This window comes from Bos indicus x Bos taurus, chromosome 9, assembly GCF_003369695.1.
Source record: "Bos indicus x Bos taurus breed Angus x Brahman F1 hybrid chromosome 9, Bos_hybrid_MaternalHap_v2.0, whole genome shotgun sequence".
NCBI classification, from domain to species: domain Eukaryota; kingdom Metazoa; phylum Chordata; class Mammalia; order Artiodactyla; family Bovidae; genus Bos; species Bos indicus x Bos taurus.
In genome coordinates, this window is record NC_040084.1 from 83,971,437 (window position 1) to 83,993,127 (window position 21,691).

Sequence of the window (21,691 nt, forward strand, 5' to 3'; positions counted from 1 at the left end):
TATTTGTCTTCTGGATGATTTGACCAAGGAGCATAAATGTTATCGTTTCTTCTTCCGTTTCTTTCCTTCTTCCTGCCTCCACCTTTTCCTTTTCTTTTTTAGATAGGAAACATTCCTTACTGCAAAAGTCTGCAATGTAAGAAGGGTAACATTGTCAAAACAACAGGACATAATGTGCTATTATGAATGTAGAGAAAAGGGCAGTTCCTCTGTTTTTAATTAAAAGTTATTCAAGTTTAGTCATGGTTAAATCCAAGTGTGCTTCTCAGGGCCCCCCCTCAACTTAAGTCTCTTTTTAGGATGGCTGCATCAGCCCTGATTTTTATTTTTCTTAATCTTACTACCTGACACTGGCCATTGCCTTAGCTATTCCAGAGAAATTAAACCGTCTAATACTGTGGACTACAAAAGACCATGAGCCATGCTTTGTGGAGTGTTCCATGGGAAGTACTTAAATACTTTTTAAAATTGAAAACCAAAAAGATAAGATTTACATCATAATTACACAAAAAAGAAGGCACAGAAAAATTCACTTGAACTTTTGTCTTTACGACTGAAAAACCGGTAAACAAAATTTTTTAATTTAAAAGACCCCCCAAAAGCGCATGTTTATTCATTAATTTAACAGATGTTAATTAATTATTCTTTGCTAAACAACTAGCTGGAATCTGAGGAAGACACCATGTTGAGCGTGATTAATAAGGACTCTCCCCACAAAGTTTGGAGTTGATGAGAAAAGCAGACAAGCAAACAGTAATAAAGTTAGAATATTGGCATAATAGAAGTTGCTTGGAATATGGTAGATGTAGCATTTAAATAAAGTGCATTGAATGAGTAACTCAATAAATGAATTAATGAAGGAGTGAAAAAAAATGTATATGGAATACATAGCAGAGACACATCTTTCTGTCTAGTGGGTGACTAGGGAAATCACTGCAGATGGTGACTGCAGCCATGAAATTATAAAACACTTGCTCCTGGGAAGAAAAACTATGACAAACCTAGGCAGCATATTAAAAAGCAGAGACATTACTTTGTTGACAAAGGTTCATCTAGTCAAAGGTATCATTTTTCCAGTAGTCATGTATGGATGTGAGAGTTGGATCATAAAGAAAGCTGAGCACCAAATAATTGATGCTTTTGAACTGTGGTGTTGGAGAAGACTGCAAGGAGATCAAACCAATCAATCCTAAAGGAAAACAACCCTGAATATTCATTGGAAGGATTGATGCTGAAGCTGAAACTCCAATATTTTGGCCACCTGATGCAAAGAACTGACTCATTGGAAAAGACCCTGATGCTGGGAAAGATTGAAGGCAGGAGGAGAAGGGTCAACAGAGGATAAGATGGTTGGATGACATCACAGACTCTATGGACATGGGTTTGAGCAAGCTCCCGAAGTTGGTGATAGACAGGAAATCCTGGTGTGCTGCAGTCCGTGGAGTCACAGAGTCAGACACAACTAAGCATCTGAACTGAACTGAGGGAAGTCTTCCCAAAGGAAAAAAAAATTGTTTCAGCTGTGGCGTTAAAGTTAGCCTGGAAAGTAGGAAAAAGCATATGCATGAAGCAGAAGGAAGCTTATGTTGGAAAGTTTGGAGGTGAAGGATAACCCACTGGGTTCAAGGGACTACTAGAGCTTGAACAGATTGCAAAAGGAGAAGTTTTAGAGGCAGTCTGAGGTGTGGGAGGGAGCCTGGACATGTAGAGCATTATAAATCCTCCCTGTGGGGGTTGAAATGTCTTACAGGGACCAGTGGTTCAGGAATTGGCCCAGTGTCTGTAATAGTAATGAGATGAGCTTCCAAGCTGTAATGAACTGCCTCCAACATTATAGTCTCCTGTTGATTCTTTTACATTAGCTATTAGGATAAGCAGGGTCTCTTGGTAGAAATCAGAATATAAAGATGATATCATGTTTTGAAGATAAATCTACAGAAGAAAATTCTTTCTAATGGAATTTTATTAAATGGAGTACATAGCAAAAACTTCTAGCCCCAAAGACAAGACCAACTTGTAAAATAAAACTTTATCTTTATGTGAGGAATTGGTAAAGAATGCAAGAAAACAAAGCAAAACTTGGAAAGAAACAGTGTCACAAATTACCCTACCTTATTCCCCCATCTTATTACTTCTGGGTCTTCTAAATTTTAGTTTATTTGTTTATTTATTATTTTCTTTTTATTTAAATGGGTTAACTGGGAGTTCTAAAAAAGCCTCCTCTACCTTCTCAAACCTTACTTTTAGAATATCTGAGGTGGGCTGAGTAAGGGAGTGAAAGGGTGTTATGGGCAAGGAAACTTCTGGTTTGTCTTACATTTGGGCTTCCCTGGGGACTCAGTGGTAAAGAATCTGCCTGCCAGTGCAGGAGACGTGGGTTTAATCCTTGGGTCAGGAAGATCCCCTGGAAAAGGAAATGGCAACCCATTCCAGTACTCTTGCCTTGGAAATCCCATGGACAGAGGAACCTGGCAGATTACAGTACATGGGTTTGCAAAAAGCCAGATACAACTTAGTGTTTAAACAACAACAAAAACATGAATTATTCAAAAATATTTCCTGAAGAGGCCTATTAAGTATTTTACTAGAATGTTTCACTATTTTAAGTTACTCTCAGTCCCTAATTCTAATATAAGGAAATCTGGAATCCTTGAACAAAGTTTCTCAATATCAAACTATAACAATTATTAAGCATTACTTTACCTTATTCAGAAGTGTTGTGTAGTATGTTGGAAATAAAGTGAAGTATGAGAAACTGGCTTACATGCTTTACATCAAGCTAATAGTTTTGTGAATTATTTAAATAATATAATAGATGAAATACCATACATAATTATTTAATACTATATCTTACATCTTCTGAATGCCTTGAATAGTTTTGTTTTCTGGTATCCCACTGTTCAAAAGAGAAAGCAAGTGGATTACAATTTTGGTTGCAATTATAAGAAGGAACTGAGATATGTAGAGCAAATGTATGAACTATCCAGAAATTATTCAACTTATAAATACTACTTAGGGCTTCCCCAGTGGCTCAGTGGGTAAAGAATCTGCCTGCAATGCAGGAGATACAAGAGATGCCAGTTCAATCCCTGGATCAGGAAGATCCCCTGGAGGGGAAAAATGGCAACCCACTCCAGTATTCTTGCCTGGGAAATTCAGCGGACAGAGGAGCCCACAGGCTACAGTCCAAAGGGTCACAAAGAGATGACCTTGAATTATTAAAGCATAATTTCAGAGGTTTCTGAATTTCTTCAATGAATTGCCACCATATAGATGGGATAAAAAGGGCATGACAATTTCCTCTCCTTAAATTAGTGCTTTTTTTAAAAAAAAATTTAGAACATTGAAGCAACTTTTCTCTTTATTCCATATATTTATAAAGCTTTTAAATAACTCTACTGAACTTAATAATACATGTTCTAGCTGAGGCAGTAATTTCCAATAGGCTAGTAGATGAGCTTCTGACCCTAATTCAAATGACTGCTTTGTAAATTTTCATTTTCAAACATTGCTATTTGCATAGAAATCAATGATATAAAACCACTAGGAAGAAAAACAGTTATTGGCAAAACTGACTTTAATGTAGTTAATGTTTTATTTTACTTTAAATGTGTCAGGGTTTAGACCGTGCATATCAGAATTTGACTACAGGGTATGTTACTTCAACCTTCACATACCTTTGGATTTCTTACGCATCTTTCAGCCATCAGTCAGTAGCTGAATTTCTACAATGACTTGAATTTCTTCCAATGACTTGATTTGGATTTGCCTGGACCATCTGCCCTTCTGTGAATGCCTCCTTTGTCAGGAGTGATCATGGGGATTTTGTGTAGGGAAGCCTGAGGACATAAACTGTAGACAAGGCAACTGGTTACCCTCACGGACCCAACACAGTAAGGGCAGTGGGGTTTTTTGAAAACTATCAAGCAATTGCTAGTACAAAAAAAAAAAAAAAACTGACAAAGACTTTATGTGTTAAGTACTTGTATCAAATCTTTAACCTTTGAAGAAAGTGTTAGTCGCTCAGTTGTGTCCAACTCTTTATGACCCTATATGGACTATAGCCCACCAGGCTCCACTGTATATAGAATTTTCCAGGTAAGAATACTGGAATGGGTAGCCATTCCCTTCTCCAGGGTATCTTCCCAACCCAGGGATCGAACCTGGATCTCCTACATTGCAGGCAGATTCTTTACCATCTGAGACTCCAGGGAAGTCCAACAAAAATAATAGTTGATTAATTTTGGACCAAAACTGATATTCTGAGATTTCTGCAATGTCATAGAATCTTAAAATCTTAGAACTGAAAAGTGACTTCGAGTTCTAGCCCCTCATTTTGTAAATAAAAAAGGGAGCCCCAGAAACCCTAAAAGATTGAAAGAAATACAGACAGTAATAGTGCTTACACTATGTGTGCGTGTTAGTAACTTGGTTGTGTCTGACTCTTTGCAACCCCATGGACTGTAGCCCGCCAGGCTCCTCTGTCCATGGGATTCTCCAGGCAAGAATTCTGGAGTGGATTGCCATTTCCTTCTCCAGGGCACCTTCCTGACCCAGGGATCAAAGCTGGATCTCCTGCATTGCAGGCAGATTCTCTACCATCTGAGCTACCAGGGAAGCCCTGGTGCTTATGCTAAAGGAGGCAGAAATATTACCACTCTATCTCTCTAGAATAGTGGTGATAATATTTCTATAATGATGAAAAGTGTTATCTTAAATGCATAAAGCAGATACAAAAAATCCTTTTAACCCTGCCTTCCACTTTTTAGGCTGATTCTGCTGAGAAGCTTAGAGAATATGGGCTTTCCCATATCTGTAGCCATCCTGTGCTGGTGACAAGAACTAGATCCTGCCCCCTTATAGCACCGCCAAAACCACCTCCTGTACCTCCTTGGAAACTCTTTCGTCAAAAAAAAGAAGCTGTTATAACAGATGAAGCTCAAGGTATGGTTCATATTGTCCAAAAATCTAATCAACATTTCTCTCTATGAAGTTCTAATAGTTCTATTTGTAATGTGAGAGATATATCAAAAAAGAAATCCAACATTACACTTATAGCCTTCATCTAATTTTATGTCTGAAAGGATGACTTCTGCACATCTCAGACTCTGATTAGTTTGGTTTTCACATCTAAACTGACCAGATAAATAAAGGCCATTCTTTGGATAATGGCACTATGATTATAACTGTGATAGAAAAGTGGTTTGGAACAAATAATGCAGAAAGTTAAATAGCATATATGTTAACCCACTGGTCTGAATTTCAAATATGGGGATCATTCTGTGGCGCCCAGTAGGACATCATCTTTGAATTGACTGAATTCTATTTGAAACTGTTATAGGAGTAGGACTTCTGCTTGGGCTGCCTCCTGTCAATATTTTCATGTAGCCAATGAACAGCAATTGTGCTTGGAAATACACAGGTTCACACAGGCTAAGAATGTGCTAAAGAGTCTGTTCCCACCTGGTTCTTATTTTTGTCTTTTATTTCTGAATTACTTATAACCCGTCTAATTTTTTATTCCTTTAATCATTTCTCTATGTCTTCATTTACACTCCTTCTGTGAGCACCATGTTTGAATGGAAGAGAGACCAACATGGCAAGAGAAGAAATGAGCAAGACCATAAATGAAAAATCATGAGCAGAGAGGATTAGAAAACAAAAACTAAAAATTAAAAAATTATGGCCTAACAGAATAGCTCAGTTTGTTTATGTTGATTCAAAGTAAACATATGGCCTTTCTGTAGCTAATTTACACTTGCAGCTTTTAATGAAAGATGATAAAGAATTGTAGTGCTGTGGTTTATATATGTGTGTGTGTGTGTGTGTGTGTGTGTGTATATATATATTTCCTATTCCAAAAGCTTAAATTATCTTTTTGTTATCTTTTTGTGTGTTCATTTCCTTGCTTTCTCATTTTCTTCCTTTTTCTTTTCCAGTACCTCATTATCTTCTAATTGTACTCATCCAGTAACAGGTCATCACAGTCTAGAGGTTACTGCATTAGGCCTGTCCCTGAATGAACAATGAAGTCAAAACCACAGTGAACATACCTAGTGCCAATTTACTAAAGGCATCCCTAAAAAGCATGTAAATAAGCTTTAAATGGTTGGTCCCATGAACCACGGCTTGTACTTTTAATGATGGTGCTTGCTGTGTTCCTGCTACCAATTCAAGTACTGCTGATCCTTCAGTGCATGGGACAGAAGAACTGTATCTCAGCCACACAGTAATGCATAAGTCTCAGTGGTACTCAGGATCCTAAAACTACAACAGCCACAGAGATTGGAGTATTTACCTGTTCCTTGCCTCCTACTTCCAACCATAACTTACATGTTTTTAAGATATAAATAACAACTGTTAACCATGTAATTTTCTTCACATTTGCTTTCTGCCTACGTTGATACAACCAGTACAGCTGGTGGCAAAAATTTTCTAGCACAACATGTTTTATCCTTGCCAGAAAAGAATAAAGATTAAAGAAATATCTGGCTTAGATGTAAAGGAGAAACGGTCAGTTTATTTTTATTTTAATTTTTTTTACTAGCCTTGTCTGCCTCTCTCCCACCTGCTTCATTATTTCAGTTATTTCCTTACATTCCTTGAGTTTCTGCAACAGGCTGTTGATGCCACTCCAGTGCCAACTGTTGATTTTGATTCCAGGAACTTTCCAACTTTCCTCCCTCCCTCTTTCCTTCCTGTCCACTTTCATTTTTCCAAAGATCAGAATTCACATGATGCTTGAGAGAAAAATCTTGGTATATTTTAATTTAATTAAAAGCTATATTTTAATTAAATGCAAAGGTTGTTGTGCTCAGCTGTGCCTTACTCTTTGTGACCCCATGGACTGTAGCCCGCCAGGCTCCTCTGTCCACGGGAGTTTCCCGGCAAGAATACTGGAGTGAGTTGCCAATTCCTCCTCCAGGGGATTTTCTTTACTCGGGGGTCAAAACTGTCTCCTGCATCTCCTCCAATGGCAGGCGGATTCTTTACCACTGAGCCACCTGGGAAACCCTAAATGCATAGAGCCACACTTAAAACAGTTCTTTCAGAACATCGGAAATAGATGAAGGAAAGGAAAAATATTGAATATACAGCTATTTTCTGATTTTGCTACTGACTGTTGTATAACTCTGTGTCTCTGTTTAAGCTGTGGAAGAAAACCTCAGGCTTGATGGGATTCCAGAACTGAGGTCTTCCACTTTGAGGCTTACCACATTGCTGTCTTTCTTCTGTCCACTGGGTTTAGAATTTCAAGTGAAAATTAACAGGAAACAGAGAAAGAGATCAATTTAGAGATGATCACAGAACAAGCACAGAAAAGTCAAATGCACTGTGTCATATTCTCACTTCTCTTCATCCTGTGGGCATCTTTTCCACTGCTATAGGAGCTTTTGTTAAGATAATCATGCCTAATGTTTAATTCAGTGTTCACCTTATTAGTGCATGGGCTGTGTGCCTTATCCATTGAGAAGTTACTTCAAACACCTTTAGAAATACCCATAACTATTTTCTTGACCTATTGCTTTCTTTTCTACTTCTGACCTTTACTTGTTACATTTTCTGTTCTTCTACTACTAACTTCATGTATTTAGCCCACTTTTTTTTTTTAAGTCTTGAGCAATTGTGTCGTTAGAGGTTAACTAAAAGAACAAGTTTTTTAGTAAAAGACTTTTATAGAAAGTCTTTCTTGTACTTGAAATAGCAGCAAATGCCAAGTACAGTAATAACTCCGGAAGACATGGCCGACTTTCTCCCTTGAGATTTCATTGTTTCATGTTGTAAATCTGGAAAGCAACTGAAGGAAGACTAAAGAAATCTCAAATTGGCAGGATCTGTAATGCCTTTTTAGTACGAAACTTTATGTATCACATACATTTCTATTTAAGTCTATTGAAATTTGCTGAGTAAATGGCTAATCTAATCAGTATTGCATTAGATGGTAAATTCTACATATAATCTTGGAATATTTCTTTTAATAAGTGTAGAACACTACTTTTCTTTTTTTAGAAATAGTAATAAAGAAGCCTGACCAATTTCTTGAGATTTCAAGTCCATTTTTGAACTATAGAATGACTCCATTTACAATTCCAACAGAAACGTAAGTATTTAACAGTCTTTCCCATGAATACCTCTTGTTAACAGATAAAGTATTTTGTGATTTGTGCAGTTAAAATTGTGTGGTTTGGTGGCAAATGTATTAAAGTTTGTGTAAATGCAGTGATTATAGGAAAACAAAAATTTAGGTTCTATTTCACAGTAATAAACATTTAAGATAAATTTTGAATTGGTTAAAATCAGGCCTAAATATATCAGGTTTTACAGCTTTGGCTTCTGTTTGAGAACAACACAGTATTTTGTTTTACTTTAAACGTTAGCATTGGGAAATGTTTTTGACTCAGTTCAGTTCAGTCACTCAGTCATGTCCGACTCTTTGCGACCCCATGAACCACAGCACGCCAGGCCTCCCTGTCCATCACCAACTCCTGGAGTCCACCCAAACCCATGTCCATCGAGTCGGTGATGCCATCCAACCACCTCATCCTCTGTCATCCCCTTCTTCTCCCGCCCTCAATCTTTCCCAGCATCAGGGTCTTTTCAAATGAGTCAGCTCTTTGTTACCTGGTAAATTAAATCACAAGATCACAAGACTGTCATAAATACCTGGGAGATGAAGCCTGTCACTCTTAGAAGGAAACAAACAAAAAGAGCAACTAAATATAACAACAAAGACAATGAAGAAGAAAAAGAAAGAAGGGAAGGAAGAACCCAAATTTACTAATATTTCAATGTGACAGTAGGGATAGAAATAAAACCTGTGATCCCGGGTCTAATGTTTTTAATGAGTTCATGTTTATGTGCTCAGTCACTCAGTTGTGTCTGACTCTTTGTGAACCTGTGGACTGTAGCCTGCCAGGCTCCTCTGTCCATGAAATTTTCCAGGCAAGAACACGGGCTGGAGCATGTTGCCATTTCCTACTCCAGGGGCTCTTCTCCATCCACGGATTGAATCTGTATCTCATGCATCTTCTGAATTGGCAAGCAGATCCTTTATCACTAGTGCCACCTGGGAAGTTCATCATGGTGAAAATGAAGTCTACAGATAGCAGAAATGAAAAGGAGCAGTGGGTGATATGATTTTACCATTAAAAGTGTGGTGATTTGTTATGAAGCAATTGATAACTAACACATGGGTATGTACATATATCAAGGATTATCAATTTTATTCTTTGTGCAGTTAACCATACTTCAATAATCCCTCAATAAAGTTGTAAAAAGTAAAAATAAATAATATTCAATAGTATGTAAAATGGTTTAAAAAATGGGATTCTAGAACCAAGGAAGACAAAATAACTGATATTTAGAATTCAATGGATGTGTTTAATCACAGATTAAGTCAAACAAAAAAAAAGACAAGTCAGAAAAATGAAAAACATGTCAAAAGACAATATTCAGACTGATGTTCAGAGACTAAAACCAAAAATAAAAAAATGAGGGAAAGTACAGTAAAAGACTTATAAGACAAGTTGATAAAGATCAACATACTTGTATATGGGTCCTAGAAGTACAGGATAGAGTTTGGGGAATAATCATGAAATAAAAATATAACAGGAAAATTATCCCAAAAGTTAAAAAAAAATCAAGATTCAGGAATTTCTAAGAAAAGTCACATAATGTAAATGCAGAGAAAACTGCAGCTGGATATCATAGTAAAACCTAAGACATATGATAATATATAGATATAAAGTGAAAGAAATACTGCAACAAAAATCAGCATAGATAAATGTCACATACAAAAATATTAGACCAAATAAACCATATACAAAATATATATGGTTTATTTTTAATTATTTTACTAAAACAGATATTAAAAAGAAAAAGCAATATATGGTGCTGGAACTCGATAGTCAGGAAGTTACCCATGGGGAGGAGTGTTGGCTGTGATGGGCAAGGACACCTGGCAGGATTTGTGGGGCCTGACAATATCTCTTGATCTGAATAATGGTGATATGGCCATGTTTATTTGGTAGGTTTTCATCAGGTTTTACATTTATGATGTGTGTACTTGTTTCTAATTTTTTAAATCATTAAAAAGTTTGAATGGCTTATATATATATATATATATATATATATATATATATATATATATATATATATAATAGGCTTATATATGTCATGAATACAATTACCACTAGATATGGTTTATCCTTCCCTTGGATATATTAAAATCCATGATAAGAGTATAAACTGATGAATAAAAGCAGACAGAATTTAGATCAGAAGTCTATTCATTGTATTTTCCTACTTCTAGAGCCTGTTTGTATCATAGCTGGTTAATCTACAATTTTTGGATTCTAGTTAAGTTGAAAATATTAGAAATAATATTGAAATATCTTACTTTTAAGGCTCCTGCAGTTCTGTGCCATCAATGATTAAACACTGAAAAGTGAGTGAGGAGGGACTGCTAGGCTGCAAAGTAGACATAGCTAGCCATGCGAATCTTATAAACAGAAAAATCAATTTGCTGCTACTTTGGTTTGAAAGATTTGTTCTGTTATATATTTGCAAATCTAGTTTTCCTCAAACTTTCATTTTAACTTGTAAAAATTCTTATAAATAAATTATTAATTTCTATAAAAATTTTAAATAAATTTTAAAAGTTAACTGAATTTATTTAAACATTTTAAATTGCATTTACAACAGTGGCATATTTTATTTTTCTTTAAGTACTTTAAAAGCCAAAAAGAATAATAAATAAACTCTTACCAATTATATGAGAAAGAAGAAAATGTTAGTCGCTCAGTCATATTCGACTCTTTGCGACCCCATGGACTGTAGTCTGCCAGGCCCCTCTGTTCATGGAATTCTCCAAGAAAGAATACTGAATTGGGTTGCCATTCCCCTTTCCAGGAAATCTTCCCAACCCAGGGATTGAACCCAGGTCTCCCTCATTGCAGGCAGATTCCTTACTGTCTGAACCACCAGGGACATCCCTTACCAATTATATAAATCATCATTAAAAATTCAAATAATCAAAATGATGTTTCTGGAGAACCTTGATTTTTCATATGCATAAGAATTGATGCTTTTGAACCGTGGTGTTGGAGAAGACTCTTGAGAGTCCCTTTGACTGCAAGGAGATCCAACCAGCCGATCCCAAAGGAGCTCAGTCCTGGGTGTTCATTGGAAGGACTGATGCTGAAGCTGAAACTCCAATCCTTTGGCCACCTGATACAAAGAGCTGATTCATTTGAAAAGACCTTGATGCTGGGAAAGATGAAGGCAGGAGGAGAAGGGGACGACAGAAGATGAGATGGCCGGATGGCATCACCAACTTAATGGACATGAGTCTGAGTAAACTCCGGGAGTTGGTGATGGACAGGGAGGACTGGCGGAGAAGGCAGTGGCACCCCACTCCAGTACTCTTGCCTGGAAAATCCCATGGATGGAGGAGCCTGGTAGGCTGCAGTCCAAGGGGTCGCTAAGAGTCGGCACGACTGAGCAGCTTCACTTTCACTTTTCTTTTTATTTTATTTTTTAACTTTACAATATTGTATTGGTTTTGCTATATATCAACATGAATCCACCACAGGTATACACGTGTTTCCCATCTTGAACCCTCCTCCATCCCTCTGGGTTGTCACTTTCATGCATTGGAGAAGGAAATGGCAACCCACTCCAGTGTTCTTGCCTGGAAAATCCCAGAGACGGGGGAGCCTGGTGAGCTGCTGTCTATGGGGTAGCACAGAGTTGGACACAACTGAAGCGACTTAGCAGCAGCAGCAGCAGCAGGGAGGCCTGCGGTCCATTGGGTCACAAAAAGTCAGACACGACTGAATGACTGAACTGAACTGAACTATTAGATTTTACAAACCAAAAATTCTCTTATACCTATAACTCTCAGTCGTGTATGACCTTTTGCAATCCCATGGACTGTAGCCCACCAAGCTCCTCTGTCTGTGGGATTCTCCAGGCAAGAATACTGGAATGGGTAGCCATTCCCTTCTCCAGAGGACCTTCTCGACCCAGGGATCGAACCTGGGTTTCCTGCATTGCAGGTGGATTCTTTATCGCTGAGCCATCAGGGAAGCCTCCATAACTTCATTATAAGCCTAAAATTAAATCCAAAGCTATATTTTATGGCCTAATTTGTTAGATTATGTAACATGCTACATTTTTTTCATCTGTTGCAAACACAAAATACCATGTAGAGACAGAATTTTCTTAAACATAAAAATAGTAAACCTTGTAATTTTTCTACTTAATTTTATAGTTAGTGTTACCACTAAGATGATAATTTTATCATTCCAAATAGTTTTTGAGTATCTATTAGCTCATTGAGATTGCATACTTCTCAAATATTTTGTGGATTGTGTGAACCGGAGCTGCAGACCACCAGGACTAATTTTTTCAGGATTCAAAGTGTCACACACTGATGTCTAGAATCTCTATGCTAAGAGGGACCACAAAAGGTTGGCTTCATAACCTGAACTTCCCATGTGACTCCTTTACTTGATTTTCTTATTCCTCCTTTCAGTTCTTTACCTAATTAAGGTGGATGAAATTCTGTAACCTGGGTCTAGGTGACTTCAACCCTTGATTGGATTCAGTTAAGGTATTCACTGCTTGAATATACGGATTTCCTTGTATATCCATTGTAACTGGCCTAGACAGAAGCAAAAATATGTGTGAATGGCATTTCATCCTACCTGACTGCTCGATAGTCAGAGTTCTCAGGTCAGCAGAAAAAAAAAGCTGGTAGGTTGGTTTGTTTTTGAGCCCTGGAGTGTGACTGCTACACAATCCATTTTCCTTGAAACATTGTCGTTGTAGCAACCATATGCCTGGTTTGCCTGCTCCTGGCTCCTGGCCTTGTTTGCAAGAATCAGAGCTTCACAAGTGTTTGTGCTACCCTCTAGTGGCAGTTTCAGGTAAATCTGAGACAAAGCTAAAACTTGAGGTAAAGCAAGTTTTACCAAACAGAAGGCGACCCACTCCAGTGTTCTTGCCTGGAGAATCCCAGGGACAGAGGAGCCTGGTAGGCTGCCATCTATAGGGTCGCACAGAGTCATACACGACTGAAGTGACTTAGCAGCAGCAAGGAAAAATCCAAAAGTAAAGGAAGTTCTATATACATGAAAATTAATTTTATCTTTGAAACACACATACCTAAAATATTTGTACTATAACAAATATATTTCTGTTGTTATTGTCCAGTTGCTAAGTCGTGTGCAACTCTGCAACCTTTTGGAGTGCAGCACACCCGGCCTCCCTGTCCCTCACCATCTCCCAGAGTTTGCCCAAGTTCATGTTCACTGAATCAGTGATGCTATCATATTGTACCCATAAACTTCTAGCTTTGGCAGTGTTGATTTGGGGGTCATGTCAGTAATAACCTGAAAGATAGTTGGGTAGCTACGATAAATATCACACACCCATAATTAAAATTTTGGCTCCTATTTCACTGATACATTGCTCTGATACTTAATTAAATCAATTCCAAATGTAAGATTCCTGTGTGTTCTGATCATCAACAAAGATGACCACCATAGCTGTAAAATAAACCGTGTTCCAGAAAAGTTTTACAGCATTGCAGTAACTGACAGAGATTAGGGCTTCAGTAGTATAGAAAGCAATTAAATGTTTTTAACACACACACACACAAAATACTAGTGGTTGTGGAAGAAGGAGATTGATAAAATGAACAAAGTCAGGACTTTCTATTGTTGACAAAACATTAATACAAAGGGATATTATTCAATCACTATAAAAAGAAGGAAATCTTGCTACTTGTGACAATATAGATGGATCTTTAGGACATCGTGTCAAGTGAAATTAGGCAGACGAGGAAGACAAATACCATATATTCTCACTTCTTTGTGGTATCTAAGCAAATAAACAAACTCGTAGATACAGGAGAACAGACTGGTGGCTGCCGGAGGCAGGGGGTCAGGGTGGATGAAATGGGTGAAGGAAATCAAAAGATACAAACTTCCAGTTATAAAATAAATAAGTCCTGGGAATGCAATGTGTAGTCTGGTAACTATAATTAATAATGATGGTGCTTTAGTCCCTAAGTCATGTCTGACTCTTACAACCCCTTGGACTGTGGCCTGCCAGGCTCCACTGTCCATGGGATTTCTCAGGCAAGAATATTGGAGAGGGCTGTCATTTCCTCCTCCAGGGGATCTTCCCAACCTAGGGATTGAACCCGTGTCTCCTGCATCGACCCAGGTGGACTCTACTGCTGAGTCACCAGGGAAGCCATAGTTAATAACACTGTTATATATTTGAAAATTATCAAGAGATTAGGCCTTAAAAGTTCTTATCACAAGGGGAAAAAATTGTAACTAATGTGTGGTGATGTACATTCCTTAGAGTTGTGATTACCGTTTTGCCATGTGTACAAATATTGATTGTTATGTTGTATACCTGAAACTAACAATAATGTTGTATGTCACTTATATCTCAATAAAAAATACAGTTATTTATTAGTAGCTTTAAACAAGAGATTAACAGAAATTGTTCTTATTTTTTTTTCCCGAATAGTCATTTTGTACGATCTTTTATTAAGAAAGGGCTGGTTCCAGGATCTGGTTTATCTTCTCTTACTGAAAATGATGAAACTGCAACCTTTAGCCAGATAGACTTAAACCAGTTGACAAAAGCTATGTCTCAGGTAACTATGCTACTCTTATTAGTAGCCCAGTTCTTAACTATGAAAGTTTTTTTTTTCCCCTTAATCTGTGAAATATATTGTACATAAATGCATTTGAGTGCAATAAATAATACTGAAATCAAGCTTCTTATGTACCCATTTCACAGTACCCACACAGGTACCCCTCTGCTCCTCCCACAATAATCAGGAAACCATGTGTCCCAGGGGCTGCTGCTGCTGCTAAGTCGCTTCAGTCGTGTCTGACTCTGTGCGACCCCATAGACGGCAGCCCACCAGGCTCCCCCGTCCCTGGGATTCTCCAGGCAAGAACACTGGAGTGGGTTGCCATTTGCTTCTCCAGTGCATGAAAGTGAAATGTGAAAGTGAAGTCGCTCAGTCGTGTCTGACTCTTAGTGACCCCATGGACTGCAGCCTACGAGGCTCCTCCGTCCATGGGATTTTCCAGGCAAGAGTGCTGGAGTGGGGTGCCATTGCCTTCTCCTGTCCCAGGGGTAGGGCTACAAAATGCAAGGGTTCATATTGGTATGTCTGAGCTGGGCAAGGAACCTTTTAAATGGGGTCCCCCAAAATGAACTGAATCTGAGAGAGACATTAACCCTATGTGTTAAAGCCATTGAGATTTCAGGACTGGTTTGTTATCACAGACTAGCTCAGCCTTATATGGTTCATGTTTTTTAAACAGCAAAACTGCCTTACCTTTGCCTCTTAAAACAGATACAAATGATAGGGAAAATAGGACTGTTTTCAGATGTTCCCTAAGAATTAAGATTTAGCACAAGTCAGGAATTAATTATTCACCTGTTTCTTTTTCCACCTTCATCATTACTTCCAGCTGTAATGGAAGAAAGATGATAAGGGATAAAAATATTCATTCTTTAAAAATATTCTAGCTGTGGAAGGATTAGATATTTTTTCTTATACAACTGTATGTACAACTAATTGCTTCATTTTTTTTTTCGCTTGCTTATTTTTTCTATGACACATTAGGAAGCTGTCCCAAACAATTTTTTTTTTTAAAGAAATGCCATTAAACAAACAGCCTCTGAACACCTTTACCACATGAACGCGTGAGATAACTCTATCAATACCGACTCTTTTCCTGGAGACATCACCCCTGGGATCCTTTGCTCTCTTGCTCTTATTCAAACTGATAGAAACCTGCAATTGTCATCGTGGGACTTTCTCTTCTCTCCTCTGATGGATTTTCTAATTTTTGGAAACTATACTGTCCTCCTACTTTAATTTCAATGGCACGCATCTTCTAATACTCCCTGAGAAAAGATGCATGGAAAGTGAAGATTTTGATAGCAAGAAGTTCTTTGTATATTCTTGATGTTAACCTTTTATTACACATACGATTTGCAAATAATTTCTCTCATTCCATAGGCTGCATTTTCACTGTTGATTATCTCTTTTTGAATGACAGAAGATTTTCTACATAGTCCAATTTCTTTTTACTTTTGTTTTCTGTGTTTTTGTTGTCAAATCTAAGAAACCAGTGTCAAATCCAACGAAGCTCTTCACCTATGTTTTCTTTGAAAAGGTTTTTCAGTTTTTCACTTTTTTTTAATCAACTTTACATTCAAACTTTCTGTTGAATTTATTTCACTTTCCTGTTTTTAGATTCTAAGAGCTCTACCTTATTCTTGATGTATTTTTATAGAAGTTTACTATTTGATAAATGACTATCTTAACTTTCTGATAATACTAACTTTTAAAACATCTCCCTATATTATTATTTCTGGTTCCTATGAATCTCTCTACCCACATCCATTAGTTTCTTTCTTTTATATGGGGCTCTTTCCTCAATTGCCTGGTAGTACTTTGTTATACACATATAAGGAGTTTATGACATTAAAGGGCTGGTGATTAGAAGAAGCTTTACGGCGTGGATAGAGCGTGTCAGCTGGTAGATTTAATTTGAGATAATTGGGGATAAATGAGCTTCATTTGGGGGTGGGACTGGCTCCAAATATGAGATTCCCTGAGGTTTTCCTCCAGCTCTGTTCAGTTTCATAGGTTAAGGGTTCTCTAATCTCCCTGCTGGGGTGGAATGTGGTGGTAAGGATTGTCATACTCTTATCCACCAGAGCTATTAAAGCCAAGCAACAGAGTTCCTGAGAGTCTCAAAGTTCATCATGTGGATGTTCACTTAATTCCTCTCCTCTCTTTGTAGTAGCCTTTCTTGCTTCCCATACTGTCTGTGATGTGAACCCAGATCTGGAGATTTTTCATTTAATTTCTCCACTTGAATCAAGCTCCAGTGTCCTATTTAGGCTGAAGAAGGATAGATGCTAAATTAGAAGGGATTAGGGAGAAGTGGGGACTTGTCTGTTCCTTATACAGACATTCAACCCACCCCTACATTTTCAGCCTGTATCTCATTTCCTGCTTTTCAGTTCAGTTTAGTCACTCAGATGTGTCCAACTCCTTGTAACCCCATGGACTGCAGCACACCAGGCTTCCCTGTCCATCACCAACTCCTGGAGTTTACTCAAACTCATGTCCTTCAAGTCGGTGATGCCATCCAACCATCTCATCCTCTGTCGTCCCCTTCTCCTCCCGCCCTCGATCTTTCCCAGAATCAGGGTCTTTTCGAATGAGTCAGTTCTTCCCATCAGGTGGCCAAAGTACAGGAGTATTCTCCTTCTCAGATGCCTGCTAATTGTTTCTGGGCTTCTATGGCTTGGATGGGCTTGCTTCTCACTAACACTTCACATTCAATTATCTCTACTCTGTTGTCTTCTCCACCCACTTTACATCATCCAAAATATTGTTAGCATCACCCATTACTCAGTTCAGTTCAGTTCAGTCACTCAGTCGTGTCCAACTCTTGGTGACGCCACGAATTACAGCATGTCAGGCCTCCCTGTCCATCACGAACTCCCAGAGTTCACCCAAACTCACCTCCGTCAAGTCGGTGATGCCATCCAGCCATCTCATCCTCTGTCATACCCTTCTCCTCCTGCCCCCAATCCCTCCCAGCATCAGAGTCTTTTCCAATGAGTCAACTCTTCACATGAGGTGGCCAAAGTACTGGAGTTTCAGCTTTAGCATCATTTCTTCCAAAGAACACCCCAGACCGATCTCCTTTAGAATGAACTGGTTGGATCTCCTTGCAGTCCAAGGGACTCTCAAGAGTCTTCTCCAACACCACAGTTCAAAAGCATCAATTCTTCTGTGCTCAGCTTTCTTCACAGTCCAACTCTCACATCCATACATGACCACAGGAAAAACCATAGCCTTGACTAAATGGACCTTTGTTGGCATCACTAGTCTGTATAAATTTATACAATTTTATCTTTTAAATTATTTTTATTGTGTTTTAGAAATAGCAGAGTACTACATGTGCATTCAGAGAAGGCAATGGCAACCCACTCCAGTGTTCTTGCCTGGCAGGCTGCTGCTCTATGGGGTCGCACAGAGTTGGACATGACTGACGCGACTTAGCAGCAGCAGCAGCATTTGTATATATTTACAGAGAAAAAAGGCAAAGGCACCCCACTCCAGTACTCTTGCCTGGAAAATCCCATGGGCGGAGGAGCCTGGTAGGGTGCAGTCCGTGGAGTCGCTAAGAGTCGGACACGACTGAGCGACTTCACTTTCACTTTTCACTTTGATGCATTGGAGAAGGAAATGGCAGCCCGCTCCAGTGTTCTTGCCTGGAGAATCCCAGGGACGGGGGAGCCTGGTGGGCTGCCGTTTGTGGGGTTGCACAGAGTCAGACACGACTGAAGTGACTTAGCAGCAGCACATGTGCATTCAGTGTATTTTCCCTGTTAAAAGTTTGAGAAACCATTTTTTATAATTTGAAATAATCCTTTCTAGTTTCTATATGTGTGCTTATTCACTCAGTCGTGTCCAACTCTTACAACCCCATAGACTGTAGCCCACCAGGCTTCTCTGTCCATGGGATTCTCCAGGCAAGAACATTGGAGTGGGTTGCCATCTCCTTCTCCAGGGGATCTTCTCGACCCAGGAATCAAACCCAGGTCTCCCGAATTGCAGGCAGATTCTTTATCGACTGAGCTACAAGGGAAGCCCCACTAGTTTCTGTATACTAACCATTAATCATAATCTCATTTTAGTCAATCAGTATAAATTATTGGTGTATAAATTATAAATTATTGGTGCCTCATACCATCTAACATATCTACTCAGGGATATTATTGTTTTAATGTAAATTTTCTTATAAGATTCAAACATGTAATAAGCTCATATAAGCAGTATTTTAATGTCACAAATGTAAACTCTCAGTCAAATTCACATCTTTTGGATTTTAAGGTTGAAAACAAATTCCATTTTGCTGTATGTTTTTTAGTAAGGATTTAGAGAAATTTCGATTTGTCCAGTGTTTAGAAGACTGTATGAACCCTTTTAAAAACCGTGGTGCTTTAGAGAGCAGTCATGTTTTGTTGAATTTATAAATGATTTCTCAATGTGTTCCTTTCAATTCACAGGGAAATGTTGCTTCACAACCTGTACTCGGAAAAGGTAAATCAATAATCTTCTCATGACTTTTTTCTCAGATATCAAAATACAAAGGGATCTCTGCTTTCTGACAGCTTCTTGCTCTCCCTTCTCCTGTTCTCAGCACCCCTCCCCTCACCCCAGGGTCTCCTCTGATGTGTAGAGTCTAATCTGCTCCCGGCTAGAAAAATCAGATAATCACACTTGTTAAATTCAAGCTTAAAGTCAAAATGAAAGACAATCTGATTAAAGCCCCATGAGTCATGCTCATGTGTTTTAATGCATGCACATTAGGATCAAAGCACTAAAACCACTGCAAATCCCTCAGTTCCTAATGACTTGTGGGTGTAAAAGTGTTAGTTGCTCAGTCATGTCTGACTCTGTGACCCCTTGGAATGGACTTGTATGCTTGGTCTTGCCTGACTCTGTGTGACCCCACGGAGTGCCACCAGGCTCCTCTGTCCATGGGACTCTACAGGCAAGATTACTGGAGTGGGTTGCCATTCCCTTCTCCAGGAGATCTTCCCAACCCAAGGCTCAAATGCAAAAACAGTGTAGTGTGGCACGTGTATATATAACATTGTGGTTCCAGAAAGTATACGGGAAATTTATGGCCTTGATAAACATAAAATAAGATTGCAGAATCACTGACTGTGGAGATCAGTTGTCTTATAGAAAGACGTCAGTCACCATAGATCTTTCAAGTTTTTGTTTCTTCTTCTATTGTCTGGGCCATCCCATCTCTTAATGTCAGTTTATAGCAGATTTTACATGCATTGTTCAGTTGCTAAGTCGGGTCTGACTCTTTGTGCCCCCGTGAATTGTAGCATGCCAGGCTTCCCTATCCTTTGTTATCTCCCTGAGTTTGCTCAAACTCATGTCCATTCACTCAGTGATGCCACCCAACCATCTCATTCTCTGTTGTCCCCTCAATTGCCCTCAATCTTTCCCAGCATCAGGGTCTTTTCTGGTGAGTCATCTCTTCACATCAGGTGGCCAGTGTTTTGGAGCTTCAGCTTCAGCATCAGTCCTTCCAGTGAATATTCAGGGTTGACTTCCTTTAGGAGTGACTGGTTTGATCATACATAAAGCATAAAGCAGCTAAATTCGGTTATAACTTTACAATCTCTAAAGAATGTGTGCACAAATTTACAAAAGTGTTTTCAGATTTTCTGGACACTCTGCATACAAGGTAGGGTTAAATTCTTCTGAGCGTATGAAAATGGGTCTCTGCATGCTATGCTATGCTAAGTCACTTCAGTCGTGTCTGACTCAGTGCGACCCCATAGATGGCAGCCCACCAGGCTCTGCCGTCCCTGGGATTCTCCAGGCAAGAACACTGGAGTGGGTTACCATTTCCTTCTCCAATGCATGAAAGTGAAAAGTGAAAGTGAAGTCACTCAGTTGTGTCTGACTCTTAGCGACCCCATGGACTGCAGCCTCTGCATGGACCTCTACAAATCTGAGGTCTTCGTGGAAATGACTATCTCAGGAAATATTTTCTCAAAAACAGACTTCAGTATGTGAGCTCCCCTCTACTGTTTTTCATACCTTAATAACTTAGTATTTAACACCCTAGATGTGTTCGATACTGTTGTCTTCTGCTCTGCACAGATGAACTAGCAGACTATGGAGTCAATGACACAGTCCATCCAGCTGAGGGAATCAGTTTGGAAAAAGATTTGGTCAGCCAGACAACAGCAACACAGGAAAAATCACAGGAGGAACTCACAACAATAAATAACGGTGTTTCTAAAGAAATATGGTTGGATTTTGAAGACTTCTGTGTATGCTTTCAGTAAGTATAAATTTTATGTGTGTGTGTAATATAATGGATATATAAGCCTTTGATTTTTAGCTTTCATTTAAAAGAGTTAAGCCAGTGTTAGTCTGGTGTTGATCTAATAGTAAACAAAAATATTAGAAGGAAATATGGATGAGTTGATTGTCCACATGAAGCATGAGTAGCCAAACCAGTCTCAGGCCAATTTCAGCCTCTTCTCAAAGACTTATTTTTTGTTTAAGTTTATTCACTGAGAGAAATCATTTGTGTCCCTGTCAGGCAACTAATTCAATACAGTTATTATTTTTTCCCAGCTTTATTTATGTACAATTGATAGATAAAATTATAAATACTTAGTATGCATGGAGGGTGGATGAGTTGGGAGATTAAGACTGACGTATATACACTACCATATGTGAAATAGATTTGGGAACCTGCTATATAGTATAGGGAGCTTAGCTGAGTTCTCTGTGGTGACCTAGAGGGGTGGAGTGGGAGGGAGGCTCCAGAGGGAGGGGATATATGTACATGTATAGCTGTTTCACTTCATTGTAATAGCAGAAACTAACACCACTTTGTAAAGCAATTATACACACACACACACAAATGTGTCCATGGTGATGAATTAAAACACATACATATTGTGAAAGATCCCCCCATCCATTTAATTAACACATCTATCACCTCATAGGTTTACCTTTTTATTTTGTGTGAGAACATTTAAGTTCTGTTCTTTGAGCACATTTTAATTATACAAT

The 21,691-nt window shown here is 38.6% G+C and overlaps 1 protein-coding gene across 3 annotated transcripts in view; it reads left to right on the forward strand.

Annotated features, from left to right (window-relative positions):
* Positions 1–21,691, forward strand: part of ADGB (androglobin) — a 190,460-nt gene that overhangs the window by 79,959 nt on the left and 88,810 nt on the right. For all 3 annotated transcript variants that reach the window (XM_027551777.1, XM_027551778.1, XM_027551779.1), the window contains exons 11-15: positions 4,770–4,944; positions 8,011–8,101; positions 14,551–14,680; positions 19,141–19,174; positions 20,765–20,948. In XM_027551777.1, coding sequence (XP_027407578.1) covers positions 4,770–4,944; positions 8,011–8,101; positions 14,551–14,680; positions 19,141–19,174; positions 20,765–20,948 — 614 coding nt within the window. The remainder of the gene's footprint in view (positions 1–4,769; positions 4,945–8,010; positions 8,102–14,550; positions 14,681–19,140; positions 19,175–20,764; positions 20,949–21,691) is intronic.